Source organism: Chroicocephalus ridibundus, chromosome 2 (genome assembly GCF_963924245.1).
Source record: "Chroicocephalus ridibundus chromosome 2, bChrRid1.1, whole genome shotgun sequence".
NCBI lineage: Eukaryota > Metazoa > Chordata > Aves > Charadriiformes > Laridae > Chroicocephalus > Chroicocephalus ridibundus.
In genome coordinates this window covers 96,647,926-96,664,967 of record NC_086285.1, presented here as the reverse complement: position 1 = coordinate 96,664,967, position 17,042 = coordinate 96,647,926, and the positions used below count along the sequence as shown (strand labels likewise).

The window sequence follows — 17,042 nt, the reverse complement described above, 5'->3', positions numbered from 1 at the left end:
CGGTAACAGTAAACTTGGATCTGAATCTGCCATGAAGTGCTACACACATTCATGCGGCTACACAGCAAATAAGTGAAATCTCCCATCTCTATTATCTATAATTTGGATTAAACCACTAAATCAACCACACTGGTGACTGGACTTTTCTTTAAGAGTGATGCATCTTGTTGGGGGGATTCTGCTTTGGTTTTTTAAACTAAGAGGTTTCAGATCCCAGCTGAGCTTCTGGCATGACAGAAAACAAATTCTCAAAGTTTCAATTTAAACTGACAACAGCAGCAAAGGGATTTTAAGTTTGGAGGGACAGAAATTTATTCCCATTGCTCCACTGCACTGAACAACAGAGCTTACATCCTCCCTCCTCACATCCACTCTTCCTCATTCTGCTTCGGAGAAGCACAGCAAAGAGCAATCAGCTCATGCTTGTAGCCTGCGTGTGACTGGTGAAACACACCATAAAAACCTACACGTTCAATAAAGTCTTACCCTCTTCAGTTTAACCAATTTCAGGAAAATAAAGGTAAAATCAAATCGCGCAAACGCTATGGGCACCTTGCATTTTTGCTAGTTTCAATTATTATCACACAGGTTTTCTCACCCCCCAGCCTTCAACACCCCTCTGCCATAATCAGTCTTCCACACTGTTATTAGGTTCAATACCAGTAAATTGCTCACAGCATGGCCAACTCTGAACCAGGCAGTATCCGATCAGCCAGGCATCTCTTGAAATAATCTGATGATATTTTCATCATCCTTCACAACCACCAGCAAAGCAAACACGACGGCTTACTGAACCAAGCTAAACTAATACCATGGGCTGCTGCCTGCTTATCCCAAAGAGGGCATAGCCTGGATGAAAACTAACCTCGACTCAGTAAACACTGAATGTTTTCAGACTTGGCCAGCATTTATAAGCCAGCCTAACTTGACAACTTATCCTATAATAATTCCACATCTACTTCTGCCTGATGTAACAACCTAACTGTTATGAAAACCTATCTAACACAGATGCTGCTCTTCGTGGAAAGCTTTCAAAACACACATGGGTAACACATGCTTCACATTTTGTTACAGTTTCTCATAGCACTCAGGCTCCTTGGTGGACCACCAACCTTCTCCAATCCTAGTTTTTCAAGAGGAGTAGCTTAATGAGAACAGCATCCAACAATAATCCCTAAACTCAAGAAGGAGCCACTGACTCCCACAACAGAAGCCTGGACCACAGCATGCCACCAGAAGCAAATGCATGGCAACAGACCCGTCCTAAAATACATTATTTTGGCAACTGGCTTTCACATTCTCATTTCAGCACCTCTTTCCATCTTCACTTCCACACACCTTTTTCAGAGGATGCAAAATGCTTCTGCAATGGGGTATTGCCTCAGTGTCAGTTGCTTCACAGTTCAAGGTACTCTACATCAGCAGTGGAAAACAAACTATTCCTTGTTGAGTGCACAAGGGATGAAATTTTTGCCAGCATTCAAGCACTCGAGTCTATCAGGTTTTCTGTGAAAAAGATCTGCAAGCCAGCACACACACAATAAGGGAAGTGTTTCTTAACCTGCTATTAATCAGACAGCATAAATCCTAGGCTTTGATTTCAAAGCTGTTAAGATACGGTTTGACTGCAGTTTCAATATGGAGATATACTTCTCCATTCAACTGCAGATTCAAGAGATGCAAAAAAAATCCTGACACTTAAAAAAACATTGTATAAAAGCCAAGTCTTTGGAGAGAGAGAGAGCGCACACGTGTGCATGGAGAGAGGAATTAAGAATCTCTCTGAAAGTCATCCGAAAATCTTATCCAAACAAATAACCTTTTTGAAGTTCTTCACAGATCAACATCCAACAATCGAACTGTCATTTCAAGCTCATGTTATTCTCATTAAATAATGGAAACAAAGGAGCTCAGGAAATTTTTTTTTAAAAGTGTCTTTTAAATGCTAAGATTCACCTCCAATACACTTCAAATGGATGACAGTGCTAGAACCCTTTCTGGTAAATGACATGCAGCTAGAGGCAAACACACACTCATCTTCAAACAAAGTCAGTGGACTTTCCTTTCTTACCTCATTCTTTTTTCATCTAAAAACTTAGTGTGAAATCAGAATGTGTCCACATCCTGTTCTTGCAATACGCTTGCAAGTCATCTAATCATTTAACATAGTGGTTTGATTCAGAGCATTCCTGGACCATAACACATTTACTAAAGTAACAAACATTTGACAAGAATGGATAAAAATAAGTAAACATACAGAGACTATTCAGATGTCTGTTTACTCTTCATTAAAAAAATAAAAATAAAAATAATTAAAACTTGACTAATCCAGGTAGAAATAATCCCAATGGCATATTCCCTAAACAAAAACTGGGCAGGCAAAATCTTGCCAATTATTAGTGTAAGCAACAGTATGCAAAGGAACAAGGTATGCTGGGACTTGTACATGTTTTCTCCCCTGCGGATTATTCCAATATTATGTTCTGTGTTTGCCAACACGAATTTAACAATTAACTGCCTCAATTCCCTACTAACAACCTGCAGACCATGCAAAAAGTTACATGTGAATGCCAAGAAAAGGAAGAGCACCCTGGCTGACAAATCCTTGCCCGTGTAACTGCACAAATAAGGACTACACGCAGACTCACTATGAGGTGCTGCTTTTTTACATCCACCTTCTCTTGCCAAGTGCAACATTCTATGATTTAGTAGCCAGAGTTTTCATCCTTTTTTTTTTTTCTGCCGTTTTAAGCAAAAATGAACTAGAATGGAAGGAAAAGGGGGAAGAAAATGAGAAACTCAAAAGGGTCAAGTGAAACATTCAAGGGATTCACCAAGTATGTGTTATAAGCCACATTAATAGTGCCTAATTTTTTATTACTAATGTATTCTGAGTATATGTCAGTAAAGGTCTGGGTGGAGTCTTCTGCGTACCTCACCACAAGGCAATGATTTTTGCCAAAAGACAATGAATCACTTTCGCACACTGTGAAATGCAGCAAGTTAAAATGGGGGAACATTTGTTCCATTTGTCCTTTTTGGCAGTTTCTGTGCAAGCAATCCTCAGAAGCTGGAAAATGAGAAGCCCCTTCCCAGCCCCCTTCCCCTACTTTCTGAATCATCATGCTGGTTATTTCTCAGTTCTTAATGGCTCAATTTCCACACATTAAAACAATAACCTTCTAACAGCCCCTAAAATATTTGAGGGCTGACTGCTGCCTTTGCAGTCAGCAAGTAACCATTTTTCAAGAGCTGTCCTTATTCATGAACAAAGCTGTATCCCTTCCTGCCCCAAAAGTTCAACTCATATATAATCGTTTTCAGCAGGAAGTTTATCCTGTCATTTTGTGAAACACTGATGGCATGATCAGTTAAATTTCCACCTTATATTTTTGCATTAAGAAAACATAAACTTTGAGTTGGCAAATGGTGAAGAGGTTTGCATTAGAAGTGGTATTCTAACAAGAATAATTAAAATGTTTTACCCAGCGTTCTAGGTAAAACACAAAAAACAGAAGGCTTGTTTCCTCATTTCTTGTCAACCTTGCATCACATTCTTCTGAAGAGATGACACATCACTTAACCAATATTTTCCAATTCTTCGGTTATATATATTTGCCACCACTGCCAGTAGCTCTCAAATTCTGGCTGCACATTCCTCCCAAGCATCTTTACACTGGGTACATTCTGGTCACGTGGTTTTGCCATCACCTGCACTTCAAAGTTCATGTTACATTTGAATTTTCATTTAAAACCTCATTGTATTTGGATCAACAAATGCCTTGAAAATAATAATAAAAAAACCAACTCAGTACTGAGAACCTACAGGGCAAAGGGGCAAGGAGGAAAGTAAAATAAATGAATGTCCCCCCCAGCTGGGTCACTCAATGCTTCCACCTCTTCAGGCAAAGGGTTCCTCAGGTGCTCCCAGTCATATCTTGGGACCCACAGTTTTGGTTGCAGGAGAACAAAGTGCCAGACCAACTTCATTAGAAAAATTCCACAGTCACAGAGCAGAAGCAGAGGGCACTTGCACAATCACTTCTTTCTCACAAAGATCCTAACTCTTACTAATAGTATCAAAAAGACCTCTAATTTTTTCATAATTAAAATAACAAAAAACCTGACTTAAATAGTTTGGAAAAAGTAGCTTTACTAATTTTTCATAAACTTTTCTCTTCTACTAGAAATCATTCTCTAATACCTTGAGGGGAAAAAAAATCCTACCATTTATGATTTCCCAATGTAATTGATAGTACTAAAAAGATAACCCAAAGAAGAGATTTCCCAAAGCGACACAAAACACATTTCAAAGAGATGTCCTGCTGCCTTAATCAGCCAATTACACTCTTTCTCAGGATGTGATCAGTTAAGTCAGACTCAGCAAGAACTATATTAAAACTGTCCTACTTTGCAGTAGGACATATATGCAGGTATAAATATACCAATTCCACTTTGCATTGATCAATATGCTTCTTTGGGTCTCTGCTTTTTGGAAGTTTTCCATCAGCAGCATATTTGGCAAGGGCTCCTTTGTTACTTGACATACAAGTTCTTAAATATAACACTTTGCCCTCAGGGCGCTTAATTCTCCATATTAATTGCATTTAAGAAATGGGCTTTGCATTTATTGCTGGGCTATCAATCCTTTTGCTAGCGAGAACAATTACTGAGTGGTAAACATTAAATACTTTAATATTTTGCTGTACTGCTGTGGCCTTAACCTTGGCAGAGGTCACTTGTTATCATGGCTTCATTACTGGAGATCCTGGACTACTCACAGATACACAGGAGTTGAAACTGTTAGTTTACCACTGGAGGTTAAATTGGAGACACTTATTTTTATCAGAAGCAGATTATTACCTTAGTTTAGTCGGTGGCAAAACAAACACACACCACACACCAAGCTCATAGATGAATTCTCATAGGATTCTCAAGTGTGAGCTTGCCTATACAACTCTACTTTGCATTTACCCCAGGGTAGGAGCACACACATGAATAGTTGCTGTGGAATAGGAAGCGTAGCAAGTTCACAGCTTTTACTAATTACCCAGCACAAACTCACTCAGTTGCTGGGCAATTATGCTGCAATTCTAGATCCATTTGCAAGCTGCACAGGCAGACGGGTGGGTGCACCCGGTGGTGGTGGTGTTTGAGGTTTAGATCCTCAAAAAAATTGATGGTTTTACTCACAACAAAAGTTGAGTTCTGAGCAGCCCTACAGCGCTTTCTGGCAGCCCTACCTGAAGCCCTGCAGATGATCTGTTTATGGAGAGAGGAAGGGATTTCCTCCCCGCAAATTGAAGAGAAACACATTTCCAAGCCGTGAGAGCTGCTCGCTTAGCTTATAACCTCATCATCAATGAGGAGGGCAGAGTGCAAACACAGCTATTAAGGAGCTTCAGTGTTAATACAATTAAATGTTTTTTTTAAATAAAACATCTGGCATCAGCTGTTTCTATAAGCTGTTTTTATTTAAGTTTCCACCCTAAAATATTGGGCTCCTCAGCTATTTTCACATGTAAACCTGAATGCCAAATTAGACTATCTTAAAAAAAACAGTTGTCCTAGGAAAAACTGTAAGAATTATTCACACGCTTTTTGGTTTGGCACTGGATTTGGTATGTAATAGGCTGGGAGAGAGCTAAGCACGACAGTATTTTTGCAATATATTTTGCAATGGAAATCATTTTGGAACAAAAGCACTCTTATTGCATTCATTTGCCAGTGGTAACCATTAAAAATCAAAAATAGCAAATCTTCAAATGTTTCCACAGATACCTTGGTACAGGTGTAGTTTTTTCCCTCGACAACAGAGAGCAGTAGAGTAAACTCTGGGGCAAAGTGGGAGAGAAGACGACACAGCTGTTTCAGTATTGATAACCACAGGCTACAAAATCATGAGTCAAGCTCACTCTTTTAAAAAAAAAAAAAAAAAACACAAAAAAAATAGAGAAACACCCTCACAAAAAAAAAAAAAAAAAAAAAACAACCACCAAAAAAACCCCACAGGACAAAACCAGGCCACAGAACATTTTAGTGCTTGGTATTTGAGATGCTGGCCCACACACCAAAAGCCTGCACGAGCTTTTTGACGATACTCCCAGGCTCAGGGAGAAAGATGACTGGGTCCTTCGGCATTTCACAAGCATCAACTCCAAGAGTTGTCCATGACCTGCCCAGGACAGGTCTGACAATCCAAGGCTCCTGCTCTCCCAAAATCAAAACTGCACAGAGGGGGAAGAGCTCATGAAGCAGTGACCTGACTCCTCTTCCAAACTGGGAAAGGTGCCACAATGGATTTTGGCTCCTTCTCAGCTAGAAGGAGCATGGCACAGCTCAGAAGACTCAGAGTGCTGGGAGAAGAGAAGACCCAACTCTGTTTCCCTTTGAAGGACATATCAGCACACCACTGAAAGTAAGATTACGTAGTCCCTCATAACTTGTTTTCTAAGCCACTTGCGGCAGGTTCTCTGTTGTGACAGGAATGAAGTTGTAATGTGCATTACCTGTACCCCCATCTTGTCAAGAAGATCCATCACAACTGGTCAATAATTTGTGTGATGGAACGTTAAAGTATTAATTGCCTCCATCCTACATCAAGGTCACATCCGTCAAAATCACATCTCTTTTGGCAGGGTCTATGAAATACATGCACATTTGCTTAATTATTCTTGATTACATGCTTTGGAAGCATGAATACTCCAGAGAGGCCTTGCCTATTGTTCTGAGGAAGGAAAAGTGTATGGGACCTGTTATTTACTCTCATTTTGCTGTCAAGGAATATCGCAAGTTAACTATGAAAATGAATTTTTACAGTTCCACCTAAAGATTAATTTCAACATTCTAATTATTTTTTTTTCTTTTAGAAACAAAAGACACTTTATTGGGATTAAAAATTAAGAAGTTAAAAAGCTGCATAAAGTTTTTAAAACATAGGTAGTAATAGCTATTATCCTCATTTTTTTTTGGGGGGGGGGGCAGAATGAAAAAAGTACCATTTAGCCATCCAGAAAAACAATTTATTTCATTAGGAAAGTGAAAACAATCTATATGGACATTTGTCTTGCAACAGTAAAGTTTTAGCTAATCATTCTCTTCAAAACGTGGTTCAACATCTGACTCTGATACATTATAGACTGGAAGACTGCTGCCCTGTAGAAAGTCTTACACCTTCCAAAATTTACCACAATCTCTCAGCTCTAAGTGAAGAGCATGAGAGACAACATGAGGGTTCCACTTAGGGAAATCCTTGATCACACCAGGCTATTCAATGTCTAAGAGAGCTGAGATCAACAGCATCATCATTTGAGTCACTCTGAGGCCCAGCCCGATGCAACACCATGTTCCTCTACAGTTCTGAGCCTTTCTGGTCCTTGCACCTGGATAAGTACAGATGACGATATGCAACATATAAAGAGCACCTTAAGCAAAACACAAGAAAGACTTCCAACACCCAACGTGTTCTAAGTGTGCAATGGCTTCCTAAACTGATTCAGTCTTCTTGATAGAAAGAAGCTTATCTTGATTGGTGTTTTTTGTTTGTTTGGGCTTTGTTCGGGTTTTTGGGGTTTGGTTGTTGGGTTGTTTGTTTTGGGTTTTTTTTTTTTTGCTTTGTTGCATGTTTTTATTATGACCATCCATTACAATTTTCAGATTCCGCATTTGGTCAGAGTAATAACTAAATATCACAGAAATCAAAATACTCAGATGAACTAATACATTTATCTAAACACAAGTAAATCACTGCAATGAGCAATCACAGCCTCTACTGTTTGCAGCAACACCATGACAATCTCCCACAGGCACCTCCCTTATTTTTCTTACTGTTTGAACTGAGAAAAATTATGGAAACAACATCAAGACAAAACATGGACAGAAAGCTGTCGTAAGTTGAGAGCATCTTCCAACAGTCAGCTAATACAAATACACTTTCTCCAAACTAATATGAAATCAGCATAGGATCTGCCAGTTTGCAGTACTGCTTCAAGAAAGGAGCCACATCATTTTTATTAGACAAAAAACAAGTTAACCTTCAAATGCATCCCCAACTTTCTCATGTAAAAAAAAAATGTTATGAAAAGTTTTCATTCTCATAATTGTGCTAATCACAAAGTCTCAGCCAGCAAAAAAAATACAGTACATAAGCAGGAAAAGAATATTAAAGACCCCTGCCAGGCTCCATTGCCCTCAACAGATTCTGAACCAAACCCAGAAGGAACAGCAGCATCAATAGGGAAAACATCTGGCATCCAACTTAAACGGGACTCACCCAGCAAAAATGGCTCGGGAGACAGTGTTTAGAAGGAATGCAAAAACATCAGTGCTGAAGTGATTTGTCAGAAGTACTTTAAAACAATCTATCTGCCGAACAGAAATCTTGAAAAACGTATTCCCCAAGGGAATCTCCATTGATCGTACTGTGCTGAGGAAGCTTCTGTGTTCCATGGTTAAATAAAAATTTCTAAGATTGTGTTTCCTGCATGGTTTATTTATTTATAAGTCTCCTTTCAGCAGTGCGTTTAGGAAAAAAAAAAAAACATCTTCATAGTTTTGCCTGGGCAAACAGGAACATTTGGCAAAAAGATGCTGAAAACAGCCAGATTGCAGGACATTCTGGTCACTCTCAATAGGCATTTCCACAGTTTAGGATCTAAAGTTTTAAAAATGCCATGAATATCCAGCCACTAAATCCTTCATTCAGAGTTCAGCAAGCTCCAGTGACCCCGATAAGCACAGCAGCCTGGGCACGGCAGAGAGGCAGGTCCTGAGGTAGCCTAATCTCAGAAAATTAAGAGCTTTGAAGATTAAGAGCAGGACCTTGAAATGACCCAGAGAGAAAGAGAGAGACACTAAGTGGTTTCTGCAGCCAGTCCCTCCCAGACAGCGGGCTGCTAACCCCCCACTGTCCGCAGCCAGCAGCTCCAGCTCAGAAGCGCTCCAGCTTTGCGCCTTGGTCTCTGCAGGGGCAACAGATCAGAGCTGCAAGGCCCAAAACTAGCGTTTAGCTTGCTAGAAACCTGGAATGGAAGGAGACATGCCTGATTGCATTTGCTACCCCATGTCTAGAACATTCTTTTTTTCTGGATAACATCACACAAGTTGCATTTACTCTGAAGTGACGATGTCACCAACCATACAAGGAAGCCATCTCACAGATTCCTGAAGTTCTGGTTGCTCTTATCATCACCCTATTCTCTCATGAAACATGGGCAAAAATGGGATGCAGAAATCCAGCAGAAGCCTCACTAGTACTGAAGATACCAAGTTCATTGCATTTCACTGGCTAAATTCCTGCTTTATACCCTAGGATGCCCCCTTTTCAGATCACCATAATCATTGACTTGCTTTTAGCTTGCTGTTCCCAAAAATGCCAGATCCTCTGCTGTCGAGCTGCTGACAAGTCAGGTGTTCCCCTTTCTTCATTTTCTGCCTGACCAGTACCTGCTTGCCCTTTAGCCAATTACTGCTAAATGCAAGGTTTTGTACTTGACTGAGCTGCATCCCACCACAGCAGAGCAAAATGCTACGATTTCAGGGCTCCAGCCTACAGGTTATTGGATATATGTATGTAGGGGAGATGGAACCAAAACCTCACAACAATCAAGTTAAAGCACAGCCCCCATTGTCCTTAGGCAGCACTTCAGGTTAAGCACAAACTAGGATTATCCAAGGGAAGTATAATGCTTGTACCTACAGGCACCTCAGAAGAGTTGCCGAGGGGAACATCCCCTCAGACAATTGTCCCCTCTTCCCTCTGCAGCAGGGCACATGTCTTTTTGTGCTCATCTGCGGTTCACTCACTGATTTACTCCCCAACACACCCCTCATTCTTCCTTCCCTCCATCCTCACCACTTCAGCCTTTTGCAATTAGCACCACCCACGTAATTTATCATACAGGTAAGAAAGCAGGGTCTGCAGGGGGACCGTGGTGGGAACACATCAAAGAAAGATGGGTCACAACAGCTCCAATAGCAGCACCTAAGAGCTGGCCCTGGTGTCGCACCTAAGGCAGGCAACCGAAACACGAAAACACGGCACTTCCTATTGACCCACAATTCCCAGAAGGACAACTTCAGAGAGTGTGGCAAAGACCAGTGAAGGTGAGGGCTACATACATGACAACAGAAGACACAAAAGTTGTTCTCCTTCATTTCAGAAGATAACTACCATAACAATTTGGAGTCCAAGCTTCTGTGATGCACCTTAATACACCCAGTTTCATACCTCCCTATCCATCTTTGCAGAGGAATGAAGGACCTCCCAGCAGACCTCACATTACCTGGCAGGACAAGCCACTGGAAGAAGCAATTACTCAACTGACAAGAGGTTGCACAACTAAGAGGAGGCCTGCACACACTTGCAAAGTACACAAAAACATAACCTGATTTTTGAGCTCCAAACAACACAGTAGACATACAATTCTAAGCGGCACAGTTAGTTCCACGTGTTTTGGTATTTTTCCTAGGATAGCCACCACCTCAGAGGTAGAATTAGAATCACGTTTCAGGAATGTTTCATATCATTGATTTTATGTCCCCAAAGGAAGCACAAATTAAAACAAGGTGGAAGGTAGTTGCCATTTCAAATGTAAAGTCTGGCAGAAAAAGCACCAGCCAGCCTCCGGCTTGTCAAATTACTCGGGAATGCCATTGTGGGGTATCAAAGGCAATTAAATTAAAATTACTAGAATTATCTGAGACATCAATGGAAAACAAAAAAAAAAAGTGTGAACTAACAACTCATGCATACTACTACAAAAAACTATCAAAATAAAAAGGTTTTCCTGCATTTTACGTGCTTTCAACTAATTATAAAGTTAGCTGGAAATAAGAACTTGCAGTTCTTTGCCACAATTTTGATCACCTCTGCATAAAATCAAAGACTAGATCAACTTCTATACTCAACACACCTATTGCAGAGGAAGGGGGGCTCAGTCCAGCTGTATTGACTGCTCTGTGTATTGAAGAACATCTTCTAACTAATTTGATTTCTAATATAAGAGTTTCTTTATCTTCCAATAGTTATAAAAACATGACCAAAACTGGTATATATGAAGAAGATACACATAAATGCACACATGTGAATATCTATAACACATTATTTAAAATTCTCTACCCATAAAATAATCTCCAGAGGCACAGTTTAAAACTGTAAGAAGTATTCATCAAAGACAGCTATATCACAAGAAGTAGAGAAACCAGTATAAGCAAAAGGTCTGCATCTCTTAGTGTTAACAAGCCCTGACCAATTCAGAATGCAGTTAATTTCCTTCTGGCACAGCTACATTACTCACATGCATGAAGTCCATGCCAAAACGCACCCATAAAATTAATTACAACTATCCAGTCCAATATAGCAACCAGCAAGGCAAAAATAGCTCTAGACTGTCTGTTCATTTTATATCTAAAACAAGACAATCACCTAAAGGGCCCAGAAAAAAAAAATATTCTAAAAAGCAAATTTTATACATGCATTCACACAGACATGCATTGATGCTAACGTTTGTTTTCACTTTCAGTTCTCATCAGAGATGGCTTATGGAAAGCCATAGTAATCCATGTGTGCCAGCAATAATTAAAAGACAAAAAAAAGCAAGAGAGGAGAATATTCAAAAACCACCACCACCACACACACAAACTCTGGGCTGGCTGAAAAAATTCCAAGAGAAAAAAGAAATCAATAGAGGTCTTTTCCTCAAGAATATAAAAGGATGATTTAGATTTCAAGGCACAAAGAAACTGAGTTTATAACTTCAAGGGCACCACCCCAATATAACCTTTTACACTAACTATTATTGTATAAGAAAGATCTCACAGTTCTCAGAACCAATCACCCTCATTTATCAAGTTCCAAAGAACTACAAAAATTTACCAGTCGAAGACATCCATCTTGACAGATTTCTTACACTATACCATCTTCGTTTAGAGAAACTGTAAGAGTGAATGTGGATAGAAAAGTCATAAAATTCTTAATCATGGAAAGGGACAGACGCATGTGCTTACAGAGGAAAGAATTTTATCTTTTCTGTTCCTATGCTGACCTGAACATACCAAGTTAACCACACACACCCCCGAAACCTCAATGCTCCTGGAAAAATATGCTTATTTATCTAAATTTAGTAAACATTTACTTACCCAGCATCTTCCTGGAAGCCTTCCAATTCATCTCTTTGTTCTGCTAGGGTGGATTCTAGATCCAGATAGGTACCATTGTGAGACAATTGCAGGGTGCAGTCATCAAGCTGTAGAAAAAAAAATAATCAGATCATTAGATTACAGCAGTCATTCTCTCTAACATCACCTTCCCATTTTCCAGGTCCCAGACAAGATCTCCCTAAAACAAACCGTATGTAGGAAGTGGATAAGAAAATAGGTGCTGTTTGGCAATTTATGCAAGTCCATATTCACTAGACCATACTTGGTGACAACATCAACACAACTAACGCACAGAGAAATTTATTTATTTGAATATATAGAAGCGATTAGAGGGTTTTATCACAGTGCCTTTAGAATCTTATAATGAAAGGGAAGTTAATTTTAACACATACCTAGGATATGAATGACTGTTCTGTGTTCTTACAGTACACTGAAGTAGAGTTTCTGGGCCTCTGGATGGAAGTGGAAGGAAGAAGCAGCTGTTTCGTGAGCTACTGAATGTCACTTGTGAGGAAGGATAGAGCCAAGGGACAGTGTAAGGTGTGGCAGCCAATAGTCAGGGTCCTGCAGCAAGGGGGAGTGCAGCCAACCAAGACCCAGATTTTCTGGCATTCTCATTTTAGGCCCAGGCTCTAAACCTGCCACAGGGGTTGCACGGAAGACCTTCCTAGGCAGTGGGGGAAGGACTGGACACATGTGCTAACTTCTTACAAAGGTACTGAGGTAACCAAGGACCAGACCTGAAAGCAGGAACCTGCCTGCTATGATGCTGAAGAGGGAGAGGGCAATTAATAAACCCTCTTTACTTCCATCCTGTCTTCCCTCATCTTCAAGTTTTCCATTAATTATTCCAGCTGTTGTTAAAAGAAAGCTAGATTTGATCAAAGTTAGAACAGAAAAAGAGTTTTCTGGGTTTTTGGGGGGTTTGGTTTTGTTTGGGGTTTTTTTTGTTTGTTTGGCTTTTTTGGGTTTTTTTTTTGTTTATTTGTTTTTGTTTTTTACAGGGAGCTCTTCACAGGAGGTGGTCTAGGAAGAGCCACCCCAAAACTCTGGTCAACTCATCACACAGGAATACAAAGCAATTACTGGACTGAGAAGGATAACTGAAGAAACCCAAGGAAAGAGCTAGGAAATAACGTTAGCTGCTCTCTCACCATGAGATAACCCAGTGTCAAATCACAAGGAATGAGGAAAAAAGCCTTCCCAGGGCAAGGAAACAAGAAAACATTTACCAAAGGGCAGGTGAAAGTACAGGGTTCTTCTACCTCACCACTAGGGAGTAAGTGACTATACACCTTGGATACCCTGGAGAACCCAGCTCAGAAGCAGAGAAACTGCCATCACTGAGCCCAGCCGGACAGGCTGTTGTGGATCTTCATGTGTCAAGACCTCACTGGGGGTCCTTTTGTAACTGGTTCCAAGTTCACAAATACTGTAAGCCCCAGATGTGTTGCACTACTACGTATAAAATCCAGTCTGATAGCCAGTCTCAGACTGGCCTGACAAACGGAAGATGTTTCTTTCCTCTGGATTTGGCAAAACTAACTGGCAGCTCCTTTGCAGGCCTCTATCTACCAAAAGGCGATCATGACAATGGTGGTGTAAATGCACACTCCTGCTGCAAAGGCCAGTTTGGGAAGAGAAAACTATTTAACACCATACTTCATAACAATCTTCTGCCACCAGTGGCAGCCAATAACTCTTTGAAGGAGCAAGCAACGGTCTGAAATAGTCAGTGACTCAAGGAAAGGAAATTACAACCCTTTATCACATCCACGGATTCTTCTTTCTGCACTTTTTAACACTAGGAAAGAAAAATCAATGAGAATAAAACTGGTAATTCATCAAAGATGTAATTTCCCATCAAAGTTATGGGCTCCCAATAGCTGTTCAGGAAAGCACAATAAGCAGCCACATTTCTTATCTGGCAGTCAATACCAAAACTTAGTCACCCAGTTTCCTATCACTGATTTATATAAGCAAGAAAAGAATACAATTACTCTGATTATTCTGGATTAGCTGCACTGCAAATACTGCAGAAGAGCTCATTTATAACTAGCAAGTGACAGAGAATGACTTTTGGGTTAGTCCACACCACTATGCTTTGCACTGTTTGTAATCTGAAAGAAAAGTTCATCCTCTGGAGAAAGGGAAAGGGTAGAGGGAGGAGGGCAAGTTGTATTCCAAACCTGTTCCATTTTTTTCTTTCCTTTTTTTCCCCTGGGGAAAGAATAAGTCATCAAATAAAGCGACATAGGTTTTTACTCTGACTCCTGGGGATTAAAGAAAGCAAAGAACTTCCAAGCGCTGCCCTCTGATATTAAGAATAACAACAGTATTACTATTCTGTATCTTTCCAGTTACAAAGGATATTATTAACCTATGCTAATTCAAAATACACTCTTTAGAAAAGAAAGACTAAATACTACTCTAGGAAACTTTTTCCCAGTAGTCCAGGGTATCTAATGAAATGCTAATTTATTCAAAGTAATGCCAAAAGGCAAACTACTAATTGGATAAATGTTCTGCTGTCACTATGGAGATTAGGAGATTTGCCCACAATTTCCAATTATACTGCATAATTAGGGAAAAGGAACTGTGCTTTACTAATATCTTATGACTTCAGTGTATAAAAAGCGCAATGGGAACAGGAAGTACTTCATGTACAAAATAGAGAAGAATACGTACATTCTACCTATTTTCATATCATCTCCATAGTTTCAGCTGAACATAGCATTCATTCAGGCTTTAAAGCACTGTACACTGTACATTCTATCCATTAAGAGGAGTGTTACAGTAACGGGAAAAATGGCAGTATCTTTTATTTCCATTACTTAAAACTAAGTCTTGCCAAAAAGATTTCTTCATCTCTTGAATGTGTACACACAGAGATGGAAGGGAGCTAAACAACACTTTTGCAAGGAGTGTAAATATTAAAGCAACGAACTCTAAAATCATCCTTATATAGGACCACTTTGCTACTTTGCCTCCAGGCTTCACTTGCACACATTTTACAGGCAGAATACAGCAAGAGAAGCCACCTTATGAATTATTTTTAATTAATAAATTGCCTGTCTTTTTCAACACAAAGGATGGCTGATGTTCACTCATTAGTGCTTATTAGCAGCAGTTCATAATGTTGGTCTCGCCCCTCTGTTCAATGTTAATCCCATGTTTATCTGCTACGCATCAATTCTCGCGTCTCTGGAGACCCACGCAAATGGCACCATCTAGTTCATTCACGACATGCTCTTCCCATTGATCATAATTCACATTAAAATCTTTATTAACACCCATCTTCTCTTAGGACAATCAAAAGGCAGAATGAGCAAAGACAGTCTTTCAAAGAACATTTAACTGAGCTGTTTCCATAATAATGAATAAAATTGCTATTCAATTTTTTCAAAATTAATTCCATTTATTTTACTTTGTTCTTCACAATTCTGTTTAAGTTTTCAGTATTCCCTACTAATTCAGATCACCATTTTGTTACTAAACTGCATAACCAGTTTATACTATTGCCATAAGGTCAAATTCTCTAAGATCTTTTCAGAAGCTTAAAAACCCATTTTTTTCCTAAATCTCTCTCACCCAACCCTTCAAATCATTAATCATTTTTTGTATCACACTTTATTGTATTGCTCAGGAGAGTCAAAATGTTGACACATTTAAATGTAACTCATCCTGTAGGCTTTACAGCAATTTTCCATACTTTTCTACAGTCACACTAAAAGAATATGACAGGTATCAAGGAAACATCAACAGGGAGACACACCATCAAATGGGACAAGTGTAATGCTACTTCTCCTAGTTAAACACAAAATTACTCCATTTTCAGAAGTCTTCTCCAAGATTTCAAGTTTTTTTATTTGAGCTTAAATATCAAACCATATTCGCATCTATAAAGCTATAAAAACTATACATGCATTTCAATTACATTCTCATCTTCTCAAATTAACAGTTTCTTGAGAAAATATCCAGAGCATATTTTTGAATACCTACGGATACTCCCCAAGTCTCTTATCTTTATAAGGAGTGGGTCTATCTAGAAGCAGAGTCTTTCACAGGAGTGAAGGAACAAAAGTGGTTACATGCAACAGTCATTAAAACACGTGTTTTAGCCAGAATCCCCAGATGCAGATGGTCAGAGCGATCAGCAGCCATCCTTCCACTGGGTTTACATGAAGGAAGCAAGAAGAATAAGACTGTCTTATGCATCTTCCTTGCTAAAAATCTAACCCAAGTGCTATTTATCATCTTCAGTTTCACACTGAAACATTAAGACCTGTCCTCTGTCACGACAAGATAGGTATCAAGAAGTAGTCGGTGCAACTGAAATACAAGTAGAGCTACTAAATTAAACCCATCCAAGATTTACCCTTTTCTGCAACAAACCTTCCACAACAGGAACCAAGAGATGTTTGAACTTTCTCAGATCATAGCCAGTATCCATGCAGTGGCAACTGACCCCACACCATGCAACCATTATAGCACCTGTGCTGCAAACCCTAACAGGCACAAATGGAAAACCAAGAAAAGCATCATGCCCACACACAGACCTAAACAACATCATCCCAACAGTTTCTTATGTGCATATATATGCATACATATATAAGCATATATATCACACATATATTTCTTTTAGATATTTTCCGTACAGTTTTCGAAAAAAGCAACAACTAACTGAATTTGAGAGTCAGATCCCAGAACCAGAAGTTGAGCCCCTCAGAACAGAAGGAACATCTTTGTTTGAGAAGCCAGAGCCAAATAAGAAGTGCAGATAAATGCCAGAACTGCAGGACAGCATCATTCGTTGCCTGTAACCATGGCATACTTTTCTCTCTTGCAGATTCCTGCTTCATTCACTTCCCAAACATCTTCAG

The 17,042-nt window shown here is 39.6% G+C and overlaps 1 protein-coding gene across 8 annotated transcripts in view; it reads right to left on the bottom strand.

The window, feature by feature from the left end:
* The window catches only part of FHOD3 (formin homology 2 domain containing 3), a 400,221-nt gene that overhangs the window by 352,103 nt on the left and 31,076 nt on the right, over positions 1-17,042 (bottom strand). For all 8 annotated transcript variants that reach the window (XR_010069969.1, XM_063326254.1, XM_063326253.1 and 5 more), the window contains exon 2: positions 12,139-12,245. Coding sequence is in view for 7 of the 8 variants with exons in the window: in XM_063326254.1 (XP_063182324.1) it covers positions 12,139-12,245 (107 nt within the window). In the remaining variant the exon portion in view is untranslated. The remainder of the gene's footprint in view (positions 1-12,138; positions 12,246-17,042) is intronic.